The sequence below is a fragment of the Pleurodeles waltl genome, chromosome 5, assembly GCF_031143425.1.
Source record: "Pleurodeles waltl isolate 20211129_DDA chromosome 5, aPleWal1.hap1.20221129, whole genome shotgun sequence".
Taxonomy (NCBI): Eukaryota; Metazoa; Chordata; class Amphibia; order Caudata; family Salamandridae; genus Pleurodeles; species Pleurodeles waltl.
In genome coordinates this window covers 420197192-420218193 of record NC_090444.1, presented here as the reverse complement: position 1 = coordinate 420218193, position 21002 = coordinate 420197192, and the positions used below count along the sequence as shown (strand labels likewise).

Here is a 21002-nt window from a genome sequence, read left to right as displayed (position 1 = left end):
GGTAATCTGTAAGAGGAGCTCTTTCAAGTGTGTAGGTGCTGGCCCTCGCGGTGGTACATTCGGAGGGGCTTGCTGAAAGTACAAGGTATGTCCACTGGTGATAATATCGAGGAGCTACTGGTCTGATGTGATCTGAGACCACTGGTGGAAGTTGTTGAAAATCTGCCCCCTATTTGAGTAGTGGGGGAGGAAATGGTAGCAGGCACTTGATGGGAGTAACTTATTTGTAGAAGCATCTCTGCCTCTACAGGAAAACTTTCCTCTGGTGGAGTGTCTGTAGGCTGCTGATGGAGGTTGCATATAGGGCTGCTGGTGTTATTGGGTAGTGGTTTGAGAGTATTGACTCTGATAGCGCTGGTACTGTCTGTACTGGTGGAAACCACCTCTGTAGGAGATTTGGCTGTCTCTCAGTGTCTGGCTTTATAGATTGTAGTGCTTCATCGACATGCCTACCAAAGAGTAATTCATCATCGTATGGCATGTCTAGAATCCTCATTTGAACTTCCAGGTGGAAGAAGGTGGTTTTTAGCCATCCTTAGCGTCTTAGTACTGCGGCTCTGACTAGTTGTAGAAAGTCTGTGGATGAGACATCTATGGCACAGTCTATGATCTCTGCGGAAATCTTTTCTACCTCCAGTAGACTCTTCTGTGCTTTAGATTTTGCACCTTCAGGGAGGAGGTCAATGTACTGTGAGATGTCTGACTACATTTGGCGGTTGTATCGCCCTAGGATCGCCAATGAATTTGCCACTCGGACAGTTGTAGCCACCATTGTGAAGATTTTTTTTCCTTTAGTGTCAAGGCGTCTCCCTTCCTTATCTGGGGGTGTGGAAAGTGGAGAAAATGGGTTTCTAGATCTGTGTTGGGCCGCCTGTGTTATCACGGAGTCAGGTTTAGGTTTACCAACCCAACCAGACAAGCTGGGGAGTTCTCAGGTGCTTTCTACTTCTTGTCCAATCTGGGAAGCACCGTTGGTATTGAGGATGGAGTTTGCATTACCTCAAGGCCTGCTTCCCAAATAAAATCCACTATCTGGATAGCACAAGCTGACTTTCTAGACTCCGCTTTAAAGTTATACAGAAAACATTCAGATTGCTTAGTGACAATGAGAAGCTGAAATCTTTTGCCAGCTTGCTCCATAACACTATGGAACCCGCCAATGTCCTGTGATGGAGAATCTACTGGCGGTGGAGTAGAAGGGGGATAGTGTCTGTATCTGGCAGTTGTCCCGCTCATTGAGAAGTGAGGTGGTGTCCTGAATCTCACCCTCTTATTGATCCTCATCTTAGGAAGTTGGATCGTCTACTAGAGGTGCAGACAGTGGAGCAGTCAATGGTGGCAACAGTGTTGAGGGTATTCAGAGGTCTGGAGGTTGACCTCTGGGAGAAGGCCCTAGAGGCGGTGGTCTATGGAGCGGTGTTTGAAGCAGTGGAGTTTCAGACCCTGATTGAGGGAATCTGCTATAGTAGTCCTGCAGCATATGTTGTACATTGGTGACCAGTGAGGCTGGCATTTGTACTGTAAGTTTCTGCTGCTGTTGTTGTGAATAACCAGCATCCTGTTGGTATTTGAACGGTTCATGGACGTATGATTGTCTGTGATACCATTGGTGCTCTTCACCCTCCTCTTAGCATTTAAATATGTAAATCCAAAGGACTAAGAGCCACTCCGAAAAGTTAATCATCTGAATATTCCTCTTGGTATTCTCTCTCCTCATCGTCATCATCGGGGAGGTTATCTGGAGAGGTAGGTGAAGGCAGGTCATACCTTACTGGGTAAGTTATGAGATGGCCACGGTGTCTCTTATGTTGACTTGCACCTTAAGTGTATCAGCGTTAAGGGTAGAAAAGAAAGTTAGCTTGACTCCAAATCAGGTGTAGCTGAAGCCAATGATGTTGCTATTGTCGACGGGACCATCTTCAACGGTGCATCTGTAACCTGTGGCTGAGACATCAACGGTGCTATAGCTGATGGAGCTGCCATCGACAGTGCTGCCGCCAACAGTGCCGTCGTTGACGGTGTTGTTGCTGATGGTGCTGCTGTTGATTGTTTCGTCGTCAATAATAACGGTAACAACGTAATTATCAAGAGTGAAGGCAATGCAGTAAACGTCGCCATTGCAGTCATATCAGTGGTGACAAAGAATGTAGTCGACGAGGCGCTCGTCGACGATCTCGTCAACAAGAGTTAATTTTTTGCCATTGTCGGTCGGTGGCAGAGATCTGGACGTTTTTTTTACCTGTATAATGCCAGCAGCTGGTGTGGAAAGTTCAGAATGACCTTTTTCAGAGGAAATCAGTTTTTTTCAAGGTGGATGAACATGCCTCTGTTCTTACCTCCAATAAATGGGTTTTCTTGGCTGCTTTACTATGTTGTGGAGAGAAAGACTTCACAGATCTCTTTCTCAGATTTCTGTGAATTGTTGCTGTCGTCATCAGAGAGACTCCTTGGCCTTAAGCTTATGTAGTTAAAGCAGAAGCCTAGCCTCGCTATCTCTCAGGGGTTTTGTGAGAGTAAGTTCTACAAATCTTGAAATCTTTCACCTGGTGGTCTAGGTGAAGGCAATATATGCAGTCCTGGTTGGGATCTTCATAGTAAAGTCTTAGTTTTCCACAGGTGCTGCAGGTGCGAAATAATCTTTTCTTGGTTGTGGACATGAAGTTAAAAGTGCCAGTCTGCTGGTCCAAGAGGCAAAACAACAGTTTTCAGAAGAATTTCTGTAAGAAACAAGACCCTAAACTGAGTATAGCTCAGGGAGACTCCCATCACATGAAGTGTGGTAGAAAATCGGAGACACTGGAGCCTCTGTGGTGAGGGCTGTAAAGGGTGCTGCTGCCTTATTGGCTGGACTTTGGGTCATTTCTAATAACTCTGATAAGCTATTGAAGTGAATTTCTTTTGCATTAACTTCAATGTAAAATTTTGAATTACTGCTTTTCTATGTACCGTGGGACTTCCACTTCGATGACGGGGAATAATTCAAGCATGAGAATCTATGAAAGATCCAATACCGGAGAAGTAGAAATTATCCTGTGTTTTACTGTTTATGCTCTCATGATCTGCTGGGGTTCCTTTTGTCAGCCACTTCCGTGACTTACAGATTGTTTCTCTTTTTGATCAGAAACGTCTTCAGACTTCATATTGGTGTGTGGGCAGATTTCTCTGGCACCTTAGGCAAAGAGATTACAGCGCATACTTGTCCCACTAGTCATTCCGCTCTGAATTGCAGGTCAAGAAGGTAATGCTTAGTAAACTAATTTGTTCTCCTCGTTGCTGCCTTGCAGATGTTCCTCAGTGGAATTTCGGGGAACAAAGCTGCTGTAAGGTTATGCTTTCTGTTGAAATGAAAATGTCACTTACCCAGTGTACATCTGTTCGTGGCATCAGTCGCTGAGATTCACATGGTCTGCATAGCTCGCCATCTGGTGTTGGGTCGGAGTGTTACAAGTTGTTTTTCTTCGAAGAAGTGTTTTCGAGTCACTGGACCGAGTGACTCCTCCTTCTGTGCTCATTGCGCATGGGCGTCGACTCCATCTTCGATTGTTTTCCCCGCAGAGGGTGAGGTAGGAGTTGTACTATAGTAATAGTGCCCGCGCAATGAAATGTGTAAGTATGTACCTATTAAAGGTTTAAATAATATATATACAAATGTACAAAATTGAAGGTAACTTCTGAACTGCTACAGGCTTCCGGGGAGGTGGGTGGGCCCATGTGAATCTCAGCGACTGATGCCACGAACAGATGTACACTGGGTAAGTGACATTTTCAGTTCGATGGCATCTGTCGCTGTAGATACACATGGTCTGCATAGACTAGTAAGCAGTTATTTCCCCATAAGCGGTGGTTTAGCCTGTAGGAGTAGAAGTTGTCTGAAATAGAGTTCTTAATACAGCTTGACCTACTGCAGCCTGTTGTGCGGATAGCACATCTATACAGTAGTGTTTGGTGAATGTGTGAGGCGTAGACCATGTGGCCGCCTTACATATTTCATGCATTGGGATGTTTCCTAAAAAGGCCATTGAAGCACCTTTTTTCCTTGTTGAATGTGCCCTGGGAGTAATGGGCAGTTGTCTTTTTGCTTTAAGGTAGCAGATTTGGATGCATTTAACAATCCATCTGGCTATACCTTGTTTTGATATTGGGTTACCTGCATGAGGTTTTTGGAATGCAATAAATAGCTGTTTAGTCTTTCTGATGTTTTTTGTTCTGTCAATGTAGTACATTAATGCTCTTTTGACATCTAATGTATGTAGTGCTCTTTCAGCCACAGAATCTGGCTGTGGGAAAAAAACTGGTAGTTCTACCGTTTGATTTAGATGGAACGGTGAAATAACTTTTGGTAAAAATTTTGGATTAGGTCGTAGGACGACCTTATTTTTATGTATTTGTATAAAAGGTTCCTGTGTTGTGAACGCTTGAATTTCACTTACTCTTCTCAGAGATGTAATGGCGATGAGAAAGGCAACTTTCCAGGTTAGGAATTGTATTCCGCAAGAGTGCATGGGTTCGAAAGGTGGGCCCATGAGTCTTGTTAGGACCACGTTTAGGTTCCATGAAGGAACAAGTGGTGTTCTTGGTGGTATAATTCTTTTAAGACCTTCTATGAATGCTTTGATGACTGGTATCCTATACAAGGAAGTTGAATAGGTAGTCTGCAGGTATGCAGATATTGCTGCAAGGTGTATTTTAATAGAAGAGAAGGCTAGCTTTGCTTTTTGTAAATGGAGCAAGTAATTTACTATATGTTTTGGAGTTGCGTCTAGTGGTTGTATCTGATTATGATGGCAGTAACAAACAAATCTTTTCCACTTACTTGCGTAGCAGTGTCTAGTGGATGGCCTTCTGGCCTGCTTTATGACCTCCATACACTCTTGGCTAAGTTGTAAGTGTCAGAATTCTAGGATTTCAGGAGCCAGATTGCTAGATTCAGCGATGCTGGATCTGGGTGTCTGATCTGTTGGTTGTGTTGCGTTAACAGATCTGGTTTGTTCGGCAGTTTGATGTGGGGTACTACAGAAAGATCTAGCAGTGTTGTGTACCAGGGTTGTCTTGCCCACGTTGGTGCTATTAAAATGAGTTTGAGTTTGTTTTGACTCAATTTGTTTACTAGATAAGGGAGGAGAGGGAGAGGAGGAAAAGCGTAAGCAAATATTCCTGACCAGTTCATCCATAGGGCATTGCCTTGGGATTGCTTGTGTGGGTATCTGGACGTGAAGTTTTGGCATTTTGCGTTCTCTTTTGTTGCAAATAAGTTCCCCAGAGTGTGAAGTAGGTGTTCAGAATTTGTGGGTGGATTTCCCATTCGTGGACTTGCTGGTGATCTCGAGAGAGATTGTCTGCCAGTTGATTCTGGATCCCTGGAATAAACTGTGCTATGAGGCGAATTTGATGGTGGATTGCCCACTTCCATATGTTTTGAGCTAATAAGCTTAACTGCGTTGAATGTGTTCCTCCTTGTTTGTTTAGATAATACATCGTTGTCATGTTGTCTGTTTTGACAAGGATGTATTTGTGGGTTATGATTGGTTGGAAAGCTTTTAGTGCTTGAAAAACTGCAAACAATTCTAGATGATTTATATGCAGTTTTGTTTGATGTATGTTCCATTGTCCTCTTATGTTGTGTTGATTGAGATGTGCTCCCCACCCTGTCATGGAAGCATCTGTTGTTATTACGTACTGTGGCACTGGGTCTTGGAAAGGCCGCCCTTTGTTTAAATTTATACTGTTCCACCATAGAAGCGAGAGGTAAGTTTGGCGGTCTATTAACACCAGATCTAGAAGGTGACCCTGTGCTTGAGACCACTGTGAGGCTAGGCACTGTTGTAAGGGCCTCATGTGCAGTCTTGCGTTTGGGACAATGGCTATGCATGAGGACATCATGCCTAGGAGCTGTAGTATTGTTCTTGCTTGTATTGTTTGATTTGGAGACATGTGTTGAATGACTCTGTTGAAATTGTGAATTCTTTGTGGAGTTGGCGTTGCTACTCCTTTTGTCGTGTCTATTATGGCTCCTAGATATTGCTGTACTTTGCTTGGCTGAATGTTGGATTTTGCAAAGTTGACGGTGAACCCTAGTTTGTAGAGGGTTTGTATGACTTGATTTGTGTGGTTTGAGCATTGTGTGAGCGAACTGGTTTTGATTAGCCAGTCGTCTAGATACGGGAATACATGTATTTGCTGCCTTCTGATGTGTGCAGCGACTACTGCTAGGCATTTTGTAAATACCCTTGGAGCGGTTGTTAAACCGAATGGCAATACTTTGAATTGGTAATGTATTCCTTTGAATACAAACCTTAGATATTTTCTGTGTGATTGATGTATTGGTATATGGAAATATGCGTCTTTGAGGTCTAGGGTTGTCATGTAGTTGTGTTTTTTGAGCAATGGTAACACTTCTTGTAGTGTGACCATGTGAAAGTGGTCTGATTTGATGAATGTGTTTACTACTCTGAGGTCTAGAATTGGTCTCAGTGTTTTGTCCTTTTTTGGTATCAAGAAGTACAGTGAATAAACTCCTGTGTTTATTTGTGTGCTTGGTACTAATTCTATTGCATTTTTTTGCAGTAGTGCTTGAACTTCTATCTCTAGAAGCTGTGAATGGTGTTTTGATAAATTTTGTGATTTTGGTGGTATGTCTGGAGGGAATTGCAGGAATTCTATGCAATAACCATGTTGGATAATTGCTAGGACCCATGTGTCTGTAGTTATTTCCTCCCATGCTTCGTAATATTGACCTATCCTTCCCCCCACTGGTGTTGGGTGGGGGGGGTGAGTGACGTGTGAGTCACTGCTTGTTGGTAGTGGTTTTGGGGCTTTGAAATCTTCCTCTATTCCTAGGGAATTGCCCTCCTCTATACTGGCCCCGAAAGCCTCCCCTGTACTGTCCCTGGTAGGTGGACGGTGCGGACTGTGAGGTACTGGCTTGTGTGGCCTGACCCCGAAACCCTCCTCTAAAAGGTGTTTTGCGGAAGGTGGTATAAGATCCTCTGCTCTGCGGGGAGTAGAGTGCGCCCATGGCCTTGGCAGTGTCAGTGTCCTTTTTGAGCTTTTCTATGGCTGTGTCGACCTCCGGACCGAACAGAAGTTTTTCGTTTACTGGCATGTTAAGTACTGCCTGCTGAATTTCTGGCTTGAATCCAGACGTTCTGAGCCATGCGTGCCTACGGATGGTAACCGACGTATTAATGGTCCTTGCGGCTGTGTCTGCTGCATCCATAGAGGAGCGTATTTGATTGTTGGAAATGTTTTGACCCTCTTCAACAACCTGTTTTGCTCTTTTTTGTAGATCTTTTGGGAGATGTTCAATGAGATGCTGCATCTCATCCCAGTGGGCTCTGTCGTATCGCGCTAGCAGCGCTTGTGAGTTTGCGATGCGCCACTGGTTTGCTGCCTGGACAGCGACCCTCTTCCCGGCTGCATCGAACTTTCTGCTTTCTTTATCTGGGGGAGGTGCATCCCCAGAAGTGTGTGAATTTGCCCGTTTTCTGGCAGCCCCTACCACCACAGAATCTGGTGGCAGCTGAGAGGTGATGAATACAGGGTCCGTAGGAGGCGCCTTATACTTTTTGTCCACTCTAGGCGTTACTGCCCTACTTTTAACTGGCTCCTTGAAGATCTCCTTTGCATGGCGTAGCATGCCTGGGAGCATAGGCAGGCTTTGGTAGGAGCTGTGGGTGGAGGAGAGGGTGTTAAATAAAAAGTCATCCTCTACTTGTTCAGAGTGTAGTTCCACATTATGGAACTGAGCTGCTCTAGCCACCACTTGTGAATAGGCTGTGCTGTCCTCAGGTGGTGATGGCCTAGTTGGGTATGTGTCTGGGCTGTTATCAGACACTGGTGCATCGTACAAGTCCCACGCGTCTTGATCTTGGTCGTCGTGGCTCATGGCGGTGTGAGCTGGCGAATGTGACGGGGTGTAAGTTGGCGAAGCCGGAGTTACAGGTGGAGGCGAGGGAGGAGGTGTTACCGTCTTTGCTGTTTGTTGCTGAGGAGCCTCTCGTGCTACAAACTGAAGTGTTCTCTTTCTTTTGACAGGTGGAAGGGTACTGATCTTCCCTGTCCCCTGCTGAATAAAGATACGCTTTTGCGTGTGATCCACTTCAGTGGATTGCAGTTCCTGTTCGAATCTGTGTCTTTTCATTTGTGAAGACATAGAATGTTCTTCAGTATAGGAGCCTGAAACTGGGTCTGTTGGTGCTTTTTTCGGCTCCGAAAACCCTGTTGTTTGTTTTTTCGGCTCCGAGGTAACCTTCCTCTTCTTTTGTGCCGAAAAATCTTGGCCTCTATGGTCTTCGGCGCCACTGTCTCGGCGTCGATCCGTGTCGACACCGAACTCTCGGTGTCGATGCTTCTCTTTAGCACTCTCTCTGTCCCGAGGAGGCTGCGTGCCGGTGTCTCGACCGGAGTCGGACGATCTCGACACTGAATGGGCCTTTTTCGGTGCCGATTGTTGGTCACCGTGAATTTGGGTTGAGCCATGGCCGGTTGGCAGTGGCGTCCCCTGGGCCTTTTTGCCTTTTTTAATTTCTGATCTCAACGTCTTACTCACAGTTTTTGTATTGTCGAGTTCGTCGGAGTCTGAATCCTGGATGGAAAAGGATTCCTCCTGTTCCTCTTCTGTCTCGAACTGTCGATGCTCCTTTGGCGTGGACGCCATCTGCAGTCTTCTCGCTCGACGGTCGCGCAGAGTTTTTCGGGACCGGAACGCCCGACAGGCCTCACAGGATTCTTCGCTGTGCTCGGGTGACAGGCACAGGTTACAGACCGAGTGTTGGTCCGTATAAGGATATTTGTTGTGGCATTCAGGGCAGAATCGAAACGGGGTCCGTTCCATCGGCGGTGTTCTCCACGCGGTCGGGCCGACTAGGCCCCGACGGTGTGCCGAAATCTACCCCGAAGGGCACCGAAGCGCTTTGATGTTCAATGCGTCGTCGTATGTGTTTATCTCGAACCGGATCGCAACGATACCGTCGAAAATCTTCCGTTTTCAGCTATCTTTCCGTTCCGAAACTCGGAGCGACAGGAACACGTCCGAACCCGATGGCGGAAAGAAAACAATCGAAGATGGAGTCGACGCCCATGCGCAATGAGCACAGAAGGAGGAGTCACTCGGTCCAGTGACTCGAAAACACTTCTTCGAAGAAAAACAACTTGTAACACTCCGACCCAACACCAGATGGCGAGCTATGCAGACCATGTGTATCTACAGCGACAGATGCCATCGAACCTCTGTTTATTCTTACAAGCAATTGTGGTCTCACTGCACTAAGATCCAGCATATGCAAGACAGGACTGAAAACAACACCTAAATTACTTCAATAGGAAGCAGACAAACGCCACAGTTTTTGTATCTCTATAATGCTGTTGCATGAAAACTGCACAAGGTCAACCTTCAAGCAGGGAATTGCAGCCCTGAAACATAGAAGGAAATGGAAACATCCTCCTCTGGCTATTGCAACATAAGCATGAGAACATATTTGAAAAATAACATATATAAAGCTCTGGTAGCCTACACAAGAAATTAATCTCATGTTAATAGAATCATGAATTCTAGACAAATTTAACTTTGACAGCTTAAGCAATCACATCCATTAAGTGCATGAAAAATTACTATGTTACCTCACATCAAGGCCGGTGACCTGTACCTGTAAACATATTTAAAGTACTCTCACACACAACAGTGCTTATGTCAGGGAAGATACATTAAGAAGGGACATGTCTACATAGGAGTATGCTGTCAAACTCTGATTACATAAGTGCCACTTGCACCAAGTCTTTGTAGAGCTATGTGAGAAGTTCATGCGTTCAGTCAGTCATGGTATCTGTCTACCATGAAACACAGATATTGTTGTGCAGTTGCTAGATGGATATGTGTAAAAAGGTGCACTCCCAACTTAATGGATGCTAGAAAGTCACCCTCTTCGATAAAAAGAAAAATAATCTTGATGGGTGGTATCCTAAAAGATTGCTTTAAATATTCATTGAGATTTCAAAAAATCCAGGAAGGACATAATTCTCTAGAACTTATGAGCACCCAGAGTAACCTGGAGTAAAACCTTTGGCCCTTCTAGGTTCTGCTTTTACCTAGTTTTGCAGAAGTAATTCCAATATTTCATTGTTGACTCAGCAAGTTTATTGCGAACCACCATCCACGGAGGGTTTTGAGGATGTCCTCCTATAATTTCTAAAATGTACTGATGTATGATGCCAACCACCCACCGGTTTGCTCCATCATGCAAATGCAAAGTGCTGAATTCCGCCTCCTTGATAAATCCCTCCTGTCTCTCTAACATACATGGGATAGATTTGTTGGACGTATATCATTCTATATGCAATACAGGTGTGATTGCACATATCACGTGTTAATTTAACTGGCATTTTGCATTCAGATGCTATGTGTTCAAGGTACAAGCAAAGGTTCTGAAAGAAAACCTGGCAGGCGAAAAGGCCACTTTGATGTTTTAGTTTTTCAACTTATATGTGTGGGCATGGATTTCCATGTTTCTAATTTGTCTAGAAAACAACAGAACAATAAACAACAGAGAACATTTATACTCTCTGACATGGAAGAAAGGTGAGCATAAGAAACTGGCAGGAGTCGGCATATCCTTCAGAAAGAGCATTCATCAAGCATAAGTAATCTGTTCTTCTAATGGATATTTCCTCCTGCAGATTCATTTCTTGAAAACTGCCAAAGCAACCTAAAAAAAGGAGGAGGGTTGAGAATATAGCTACACCCCGAAGCTAAAACCAATGCAATACTATTGTAACAAAGCGAGATTGTGCACAGCTTTGCATTTTCAGGCTCTAATGATTCAAAAAGGAGTGAAAGAAGACAAACCACCAGCATTACATTTCGGCTGCATACATCTGAAAAGTGTGGATGTCAAATTATGGATGCCTCTTGTGGAATGACAGTTGAACACCTCAAAGCAGACTTCCCAACAGTTGTTAACTATCAAAGAAATCCAATCGAAAATCTTCTGCTATCAAACAGCACAAACAATCTTTTGGGCATGGAGAAAAAAAGGAAGTGTGTCTGTGTTGAAAGAAGGCCATATTTTAACTCTTACACCTCGACAACATACTTAAATCTCTATAACCAGTTACAGGACGCTAAGTGAATCTAATGACAACACAGATAAGATCAAATAAGATTTAGACAGGGCTGAATATAGGACAAATTAGGTAATTTGTAAAATAGAATGGTTAGAGGTGGAATGTGTCTCATTTATTCACAATTTATTGTGATGGATTGTTACAGACAGCTCAGCCATGATGGAGATTAATATTTTTGCATATGCATATGCTCTTATGTGGACAGCAGAAAAAAAAAATTGAGAATAATTCCTTCAGTTCAAAACATTCCAACACAATAGCCAACCTTTTGGACATTTGGTGATGGTACCTGACCAAAACAACCTTACCTAAAGAGAAAAGTAGCTATGTATTCTTCTGATATTCTGTGATATACATGGGCATCAGGATTTGCCACTTACGTTCTTAAAACAGAATCAAGAAACGGTTCGACCTCTACTATAGCACAGAAAAAATAACAGAGCTGCAAAACAGCCCTTCAGTCCGTATTTTAAGATTCATGGCTTCTGAATATAATGTTTTTATAGACCAATTCCAATCGCATTCAGAACAAAACATAACTCAATTATAAACTGGGCCTGCTTTAGTTTGGCAGATGGATTACTCTGTAACAAACATGACAAAAATCCAGTTTGCCGTATTACAAGTGCATTATATCCTATTGCACATGTAATAAAGCGGATGGGATATCCAAAATCTAAATACGTAAACAAAAGAGAAACTTATGTATTCTCTACCTTTTTGATTAATCTTTGGTTTTCTTTTTCCATTTTCAGAATCTTTGAGTGGCTTCCCTCTGCATTACCCATTGCATTTTGCAGCTGTTCTACAGTCTTCAATAAATTTTGGTTTTCCATTTCCAGCTTCAGCAATCTGCTTGATGTCAGCTCATTAACTTCATGTCCAAGGGACAGCTGCGGAGCTGTACAATTGAAGAATACATATTAAATATAGGAAATGGCAACATTTTACTTCAAATTTAGAGACCTGCTTTATGATTTTCCTACCATCAGGAAGGTCACTTGTTCTGGACAGCTGTTCTAATTCCCAGCCAAGATGCAGAGATTCATCCATACTTTGCTTCTGAGCCATTTCCAGTGTCATGTTTTCTTCCATCAGTTCCTCAATCTTTTTTCGGTCCATGTCACGCTCCTTAAAATAAAGCAATTTTCAATATATCTTACAAAATTCTCTAACAAAATGGTTACTGGTCATTGTAGTTTAGTTGAATAAATAAATAATGTAACACTATTTGAGAGAACAAACTTTCAAAACACAGTTTCTTCTGTGGAACAATAATGAACTGTATCATATTAGAGGTATCTATAAGCCGTCTTATACATCCTTCAGCCGCCTTCTAATTAATTTTGTACATGAAGAAGTCTGCACTACAGCAACACAATACAGTGCAATAAACATGGATTCTTATCATATGCAGAATTACAAGTGGTTTGCACACCTTAACAGATTATTGCAATAGTGTGCATAATGATTTGTGTACCTCTATGGTGTTGCAATTTTCCACTGACAGCTAAGGATTTCCCCAGCAGAACATGAAACTTCTTGTTTTTTAAAACTTGTAACAGAAGTGATTCTATGAGCGAAAACATCAGAGTTGCATTTATATGTTTCTCCATACCGCAGGCTGTGTCTTTCGTTTTCTCCATTACTGACAAACTCAGTCAGGCTTTCTGGACCATCCTCCCTCATTTTCTAGTCTGTGATTGCTCACCTTAGACTTACCCATAAGATATGTTTGTTTGTTTCACTTTGGTCTTCACAGTGATTACATATTCAGTTAAAATGTAGTACCTACACTGTAATCTTTTCCATACCATTATGTTCTGTTTTTGTATTTTATATTGTCACCTTTGACTCTGATGTATATCTTTGTTCAGAGTACTTTGAAAACAAGTGCGGCAATGTGTTGCTTTAGTTTCTATGTGAAGCCTGCTTTTTCATAAGTGGCCATCTCCTCCAGTTACCAAGGGAATTGTTGCCTCATTTTAGTGAGCTTGTAGGAATTTAAAAAGAAAAGCTATTTTGTTCTTTTTTTTGGAAGAGCAACCATAAATTTGTGGTTAATTTTCTATATCAAGTACTAGCGTGTGTCATTTAAATTCTGCCTAGAACACATTTTAAAGGCATTGTTATGGAACTTCAGTGTAAGTTTAGAGAAAAGTGGAATGCATTATACTTCTGCCATCTAGTGTTGGGCTTGGAGTGTTACAAGTTGTTTTTCTTCAAAGAAGTGTTTTCGAGTCACGTGATCGAGTGACTCCTCCTCTTCGGTTCCATTGCGCATGGGCATAGACTCCATGTTAGATTGTTTTCCCGCAGAGGGTAAGGTAGTAGTGATAGAGTATATAGGTGTAAAGAAAAGAGATGTCCATGCTAATGCAAAAAAAAAAATATATATATATATATATATATATTAAACAAGGAAAAAAGCGTCGCACTCCCGAAGACTGTCAAAATAATATCCATTTATTTTCAGATATAAGCATCAGAACCCCACTGACGCGTTTCGACATGTAGTCTTTCTCAAAGTGGTTTGGTTCATAAAAGCGATTTTCACTTAACATCAACATTTAAATAGATAATTGTTAATTAATCTACGAGTCTCCACACCTGTTTGAAATATTCCATGCTCCTCCTATAAGGCACGTGATATTTCACTTCTAACGGCTCGTAAGTAAACAGTGCCAAAATAGTTATCAAACATTTTCAATGTACGCTCGGTGAAATTGCTGTCAACACTGTGCAATATTCGCAGTATAATAATAACTTGCTGCAGCATGCCAAAAAAAGGATATTTACAGAATTTCATATCCAAAACTCAAGAACATATCAGGGAGTTTGGTTCATGTAACATTAAACCCAAATATGGCTTTATGGGACTTGCAGTTCCTCGCCAGTTACAACCTCTCTCACCACTCGAAATGTTCAATTTACCTCCGATGTAAGGGAAATGTTCATACTGCAGTTATTAACACCTAATCCAGCAACTAAAAGCGGCACATTGTTGTGACATACAGAAGTTGAAAACCAACAATTTTACCGAGTCTATTTTAGTCACTCGAGTCTATGCCAGATTCAGATTATCATGCACAGTTCATGTACAGAGGCCGTACGAGTCCAGTCCATTTCAAACATGTGTTTTAAACAAACTCAATGTTAGTTCCTCAAATGCTTGCACCAATGAAATCATGAATTGAAAAGACAGTCTCCGGACCCTATTAATTCAGGGCCGCATCAGCAATGTTAGAGTATTCCGTTATGGCGCTAGGCGTATTAGAAGTCAGGAAATACCAAATTCTTCCAGTGTACTGTACACACGCAGGAGATAAGTATCTCCTCGCTCCTTCCGGATAAGATTAACCACTGCCGGGCGCTGTCGCTTTTTGACAATAACATCCATAGAACTCTGGTCTCCAAAGCAACGCGCCTTTCTGCCGGTGCAGACGTCAGGGTAAAGACCAGCAACCCTTATAAATTAAACAAGGAAAAAAGCGTCGCACTCCCGAAGACTGTCAAAATAATATCCATTTATTTTCAGATATAAGCATCAGAACCCCACTGACGCGTTTCGACATGTAGTCTTTCTCAAAGTGGTTTGGTTCATAAAAGCGATTTTCACTTAACATCAACATTTAAATAGAGAATTGTTAATTAATCTACGAGTCTCCACACCTGTTTGAAATATTCCATGCTCCTCCTATAAGGCACGTGATATTTCACTTCTAACGGCTCGTAAGTAAACAGTGCCAAAATAGTTATCAAACATTTTCAATGTACGCTCGGTGAAATTGCTGTCAACACTGTGCAATATTCGCAGTATAATAATAACTTGCTGCAGCATGCCAAAAAAAGGATATTTACAGAATTTCATATCCACAACTCAAGAACATATCAGGGAGTTTGGTTCATGTAACATTAAACCCAAATATGGCTTTATGGGACTTGCAGTTCCTCGCCAGTTACAACCTCTCTCACCACTCGAAATGTTCAATTTACCTCCGATGTAAGGGAAATGTTCATACTGCAGTTATTAACACCTAATCCAGCAACTAAAAGCGGCACATTGTTGTGACATACAGAAGTTGAAAACCAACAATTTTACCGAGTCTATTTTAGTCACTCGAGTCTATGCCAGATTCAGATTATCATGCACAGTTCATGTACAGAGGCCGTACGAGTCCAGTCCATTTCAAACATGTGTTTTAAACAAACTCAATGTTAGTTCCTCAAATGCTTGCACCAATGAAATCATGAATTGAAAAGACAGTCTCCGGACCCTATTAATTCAGGGCCGCATCAGCAATGTTAGAGTATTCCGTTATGGCGCTAGGCGTATTAGAAGTCAGGAAATACCAAATTCTTCCAGTGTACTGTACACACGCAGGAGATAAGTATCTCCTCGCTCCTTCCGGATAAGATTAACCACTGCCGGGCGCTGTCGCTTTTTGACAATAACATCCATAGAACTCTGGTCTCCAAAGCAACGCGCCTTTCTGCCGGTGCCGACGTCAGGGTAAAGACCAGCAACCCTTATAAATTAAACAAGAAAAAAAGCGTCGCACTCCCGAAGACTGTCAAAATAATATCCATTTATTTTCAGATATAAGCATCAGAACCCCACTGACGCGTTTCGACATGTAGTCTTTCTCAAAGTGGTTTGGTTCATAAAAGCGATTTTCACTTAACATCAACATTTAAATAGAGAATTGTTAATTAATCTACGAGTCTCCACACCTGTTTGAAATATTCCATGCTCCTCCTATAAGGCACGTGATATTTCACTTCTAACGGCTCGTAAGTAAACAGTGCCAAAATAGTTATCAAACATTTTCAATGTACGCTCGGTGAAATTGCTGTCAACACTGTGCAATATTCGCAGTATAATAATAACTTGCTGCAGCATGCCAAAAAAAGGATATTTACAGAATTTCATATCCAAAACTCAAGAACATATCAGGGAGTTTGGTTCATGTAACATTAAACCCAAATATGGCTTTATGGGACTTGCAGTTCCTCGCCAGTTACAACCTCTCTCACCACTCGAAATGTTCAATTTACCTCCGATGTAAGGGAAATGTTCATACTGCAGTTATTAACACCTAATCCAGCAACTAAAAGCGGCACATTGTTGTGACATACAGAAGTTGAAAACCAACAATTTTACCGAGTCTATTTTAGTCACTCGAGTCTATGCCAGATTCAGATTATCATGCACAGTTCATGTACAGAGGCCGTACGAGTCCAGTCCATTTCAAACATGTGTTTTAAACAAACTCAATGTTAGTTCCTCAAATGCTTGCACCAATGAAATCATGAATTGAAAAGACAGTCTCCGGACCCTATTAATTCAGGGCCGCATCAGCAATGTTAGAGTATTCCGTTATGGCGCTAGGCGTATTAGAAGTCAGGAAATACCAAATTCTTCCAGTGTACTGTACACACGCAGGAGATAAGTATCTCCTCGCTCCTTCCGGATAAGATTAACCACTGCCGGGCGCTGTCGCTTTTTGACAATAACATCCATAGAACTCTGGTCTCCAAAGCAACGCGCCTTTCTGCCGGTGCCGACGTCAGGGTAAAGACCAGCAACCCTTATAAATTAAACAAGGAAAAAAGCGTCGCACTCCCGAAGACTGTCAAAATAATATCCATTTATTTTCAGATATAAGCATCAGAACCCCACTGACGCGTTTCGACATGTAGTCTTTCTCAAAGTGGTTTGGTTCATAAAAGCGATTTTCACTTAACATCAACATTTAAATAGAGAATTGTTAATTAATCTACGAGTCTCCACACCTGTTTGAAATATTCCATGCTCCTCCTATAAGGCACGTGATATTTCACTTCTAACGGCTCGTAAGTAAACAGTGCCAAAATAGTTATCAAACATTTTCAATGTACGCTCGGTGAAATTGCTGTCAACACTGTGCAATATTCGCAGTATAATAATAACTTGCTGCAGCATGCCAAAAAAAGGATATTTACAGAATTTCATATCCACAACTCAAGAACATATCAGGGAGTTTGGTTCATGTAACATTAAACCCAAATATGGCTTTATGGGACTTGCAGTTCCTCGCCAGTTACAACCTCTCTCACCACTCGAAATGTTCAATTTACCTCCGATGTAAGGGAAATGTTCATACTGCAGTTATTAACACCTAATCCAGCAACTAAAAGCGGCACATTGTTGTGACATACAGAAGTTGAAAACCAACAATTTTACCGAGTCTATTTTAGTCACTCGAGTCTATGCCAGATTCAGATTATCATGCACAGTTCATGTACAGAGGCCGTACGAGTCCAGTCCATTTCAAACATGTGTTTTAAACAAACTCAATGTTAGTTCCTCAAATGCTTGCACCAATGAAATCATGAATTGAAAAGACAGTCTCCGGACCCTATTAATTCAGGGCCGCATCAGCAATGTTAGAGTATTCCGTTATGGCGCTAGGCGTATTAGAAGTCAGGAAATACCAAATTCTTCCAGTGTACTGTTTGAAATGGACTGGACTCGTACGGCCTCTGTACATGAACTGTGCATGATAATCTGAATCTGGCATAGACTCGAGTGACTAAAATAGACTCGGTAAAATTGTTGGTTTTCAACTTCTGTATGTCACAACAATGTGCCGCTTTTAGTTGCTGGATTAGGTGTTAATAACTGCAGTATGAACATTTCCCTTACATCGGAGGTAAATTGAACATTTCGAGTGGTGAGAGAGGTTGTAACTGGCGAGGAACTGCAAGTCCCATAAAGCCATATTTGGGTTTAATGTTACATGAACCAAACTCCCTGATATGTTCTTGAGTTGTGGATATGAAATTCTGTAAATATCCTTTTTTTGGCATGCTGCAGCAAGTTATTATTATACTGCGAATATTGCACAGTGTTGACAGCAATTTCACCGAGCGTACATTGAAAATGTTTGATAACTATTTTGGCACTGTTTACTTACGAGCCGTTAGAAGTGAAATATCACGTGCCTTATAGGAGGAGCATGGAATATTTCAAACAGGTGTGGAGACTCGTAGATTAATTAACAATTCTCTATTTAAATGTTGATGTTAAGTGAAAATCGCTTTTATGAACCAAACCACTTTGAGAAAGACTACATGTCGAAACGCGTCAGTGGGGTTCTGATGCTTATATCTGAAAATAAATGGATATTATTTTGACAGTCTTCGGGAGTGCGACGCTTTTTTCCTTGTTTAATTTATAAGGGTTGCTGGTCTTTACCCTGACGTCGGCACCGGCAGAAAGGCGCGTTGCTTTGGAGACCAGAGTTCTATGGATGTTATTGTCAAAAAGCGACAGCGCCCGGCAGTGGTTAATCTTATCCGGAAGGAGCGAGGAGATACTTATCTCCTGCGTGTGTACAGTACACTGGAAGAATTTGGTATTTCCTGACTTCTAATACGCCTAGCGCCATAACGGAATACTCTAACATTGCTGATGCGGCCCTGAATTAATAGGGTCCGGAGACTGTCTTTTCAATTCATGATTTCATTGGTGCAAGCATTTGAGGAACTAACATTGAGTTTGTTTAAAACACATGTTTGAAATGGACTGGACTCGTACGGCCTCTGTACATGAACTGTGCATGATAATCTGAATCTGGCATAGACTCGAGTGACTAAAATAGACTCGGTAAAATTGTTGGTTTTCAACTTCTGTATGTCACAACAATGTGCCGCTTTTAGTTGCTGGATTAGGTGTTAATAACTGCAGTATGAACATTTCCCTTACATCGGAGGTAAATTGAACATTTCGAGTGGTGAGAGAGGTTGTAACTGGCGAGGAACTGCAAGTCCCATAAAGCCATATTTGGGTTTAATGTTACATGAACCAAACTCCCTGATATGTTCTTGAGTTGTGGATATGAAATTCTGTAAATATCCTTTTTTTGGCATGCTGCAGCAAGTTATTATTATACTGCGAATATTGCACAGTGTTGACAGCAATTTCACCGAGCGTACATTGAAAATGTTTGATAACTATTTTGGCACTGTTTACTTACGAGCCGTTAGAAGTGAAATATCACGTGCCTTATAGGAGGAGCATGGAATATTTCAAACAGGTGTGGAGACTCGTAGATTAATTAACAATTCTCTATTTAAATGTTGATGTTAAGTGAAAATCGCTTTTATGAACCAAACCACTTTGAGAAAGACTACATGTCGAAACGCGTCAGTGGGGTTCTGATGCTTATATCTGAAAATAAATGGATATTATTTTGACAGTCTTCGGGAGTGCAACGCTTTTTTCCTTGTTTAATTTATAAGGGTTGCTGGTCTTTACCCTGACGTCGGCACCGGCAGAAAGGCGCGTTGCTTTGGAGACCAGAGTTCTATGGATATATATATATATATATATATATATATATATATATATATATGTATGTATATATATATATATATTATATATATATATATATATATATATATATATATATATATTGAAAATGTCACGTACCCAGTGTACATCTGTTCGTGGCATGAGACGCTGCAGATTCACATGCTTTGCACATCCCGCCATCTAGTGTTGGGCTCGGAGTGTTACAAGTTGTTTTCTTCGAAGAAGTCTTTTCGAGTCACGAGATCGAGGGACTCCTCCCATTTCGGCTCCATTGCGCATGGGTGTCGACTCCATCTTAGATTGTTTTCCCCGCAGAGGGTGAGGTAGGAGTTGTGTATTACAGTAATAGTGCCTATGCAATGGAGTAAACATGTATGTACATAATGTAGTTTAAGGTGATATATTTACAAATTTACAAATGTTCAAGATCAATTTCGAAACGGCTACAGGCTCCCGGGGAGGCGGGTGGGCACATGTGAATCTGCAGCGTCTCAGGCCACGAACAGATGTACACTGGGTAAGTGACATTTTCCGTTCAATGGCATGTGTAGCTGCAGATACACATGCTTTGCTTAGACTAGTAAGCAGTTATCTCCCCAAAAGCGGTGGTTCAGCCTGTAGGGGTTGAAGTTGTTTGAAACAAAGTTCGTAGTACTGCCTGGCCTACTGTAGCTTGTTGTGCTGTTAACACATCCACGCAATAGTGTTTGGTAAACGTATGAGGCGTAGACCATGTGGCTGCCTTACATATCTCAGTCATTGGAATGTTTCCTAGAAAGGCCATGGTAGCACCCTTCTTTCTAGTTGAGTGTGCCTTTGGTGTAATAGGCAGTTGTCTCTTTGCTTTGAGATAACAGGTTTGAATGCATTTAACTATCCATCTAGCAATGCCTTGTTTGGAAATTGGATTTCCTGAATGAGGTTTTTGGAAAGCAACAAATAATTGTTTTGTTTTCCGAATTTGTTTGGTTCTGTCAATGTAGTACATTAACGCTCTTTTGATGTCTAACGTATGTAGTGCTCTCTCAGCTACAGAATCTGGTTGTGGGAAGAACACTGGTAGTTCTACTGTTTGATTCAAGTGGAACGATGATATGACTTTTGGTAAGAATTTTGGATTTGTTCGAAGAACTACTTTATGCTTGTGTATTTGAATAAATGGTTCTTGTATGGTAAATGCTTGGATTTCACTTACTCTTCTTAGAGATGTGATGGCAATTAGAAATGCAACTTTCCATGTTAAATATTGCATTTCACATGAGTGCATGGGCTCAAAAGGTGGCCCCATGAGTCGTGTTAAGACAATGTTGAGGTTCCATGAAGGAACTGGTGGTGTTCTTGGTGGTATAATTCTTTTTAGGCCTTCCATAAAGGCTTTAATGACTGGTATCCTAAACAATGAAGTTGAGTGGGTAATTTGCAGGTAAGCTGAAATTGCGGTAAGATGTATCTTAATGGATGAGAAAGCTAGTTTTGACTTTTGCAAATGTAGCAAGTAGCTTACGATGTCTTTAGCAGATGCATG

The 21002-nt window shown here is 41.7% G+C and overlaps 1 protein-coding gene across 2 annotated transcripts in view; it reads right to left on the bottom strand.

Annotated features, from left to right (window-relative positions):
• Nucleotides 1-21002, bottom strand: part of CCDC88A (coiled-coil domain containing 88A) — a 1055351-nt gene that overhangs the window by 526134 nt on the left and 508215 nt on the right. For both annotated transcript variants that reach the window (XM_069234179.1, XM_069234180.1), the window contains exons 12-13: nt 12105-12249; nt 11835-12019 (exon numbers count right to left, since the gene is read on the bottom strand). In XM_069234179.1, the coding sequence (XP_069090280.1) occupies nt 11835-12019; nt 12105-12249 (330 nt within the window). The remainder of the gene's footprint in view (nt 1-11834; nt 12020-12104; nt 12250-21002) is intronic.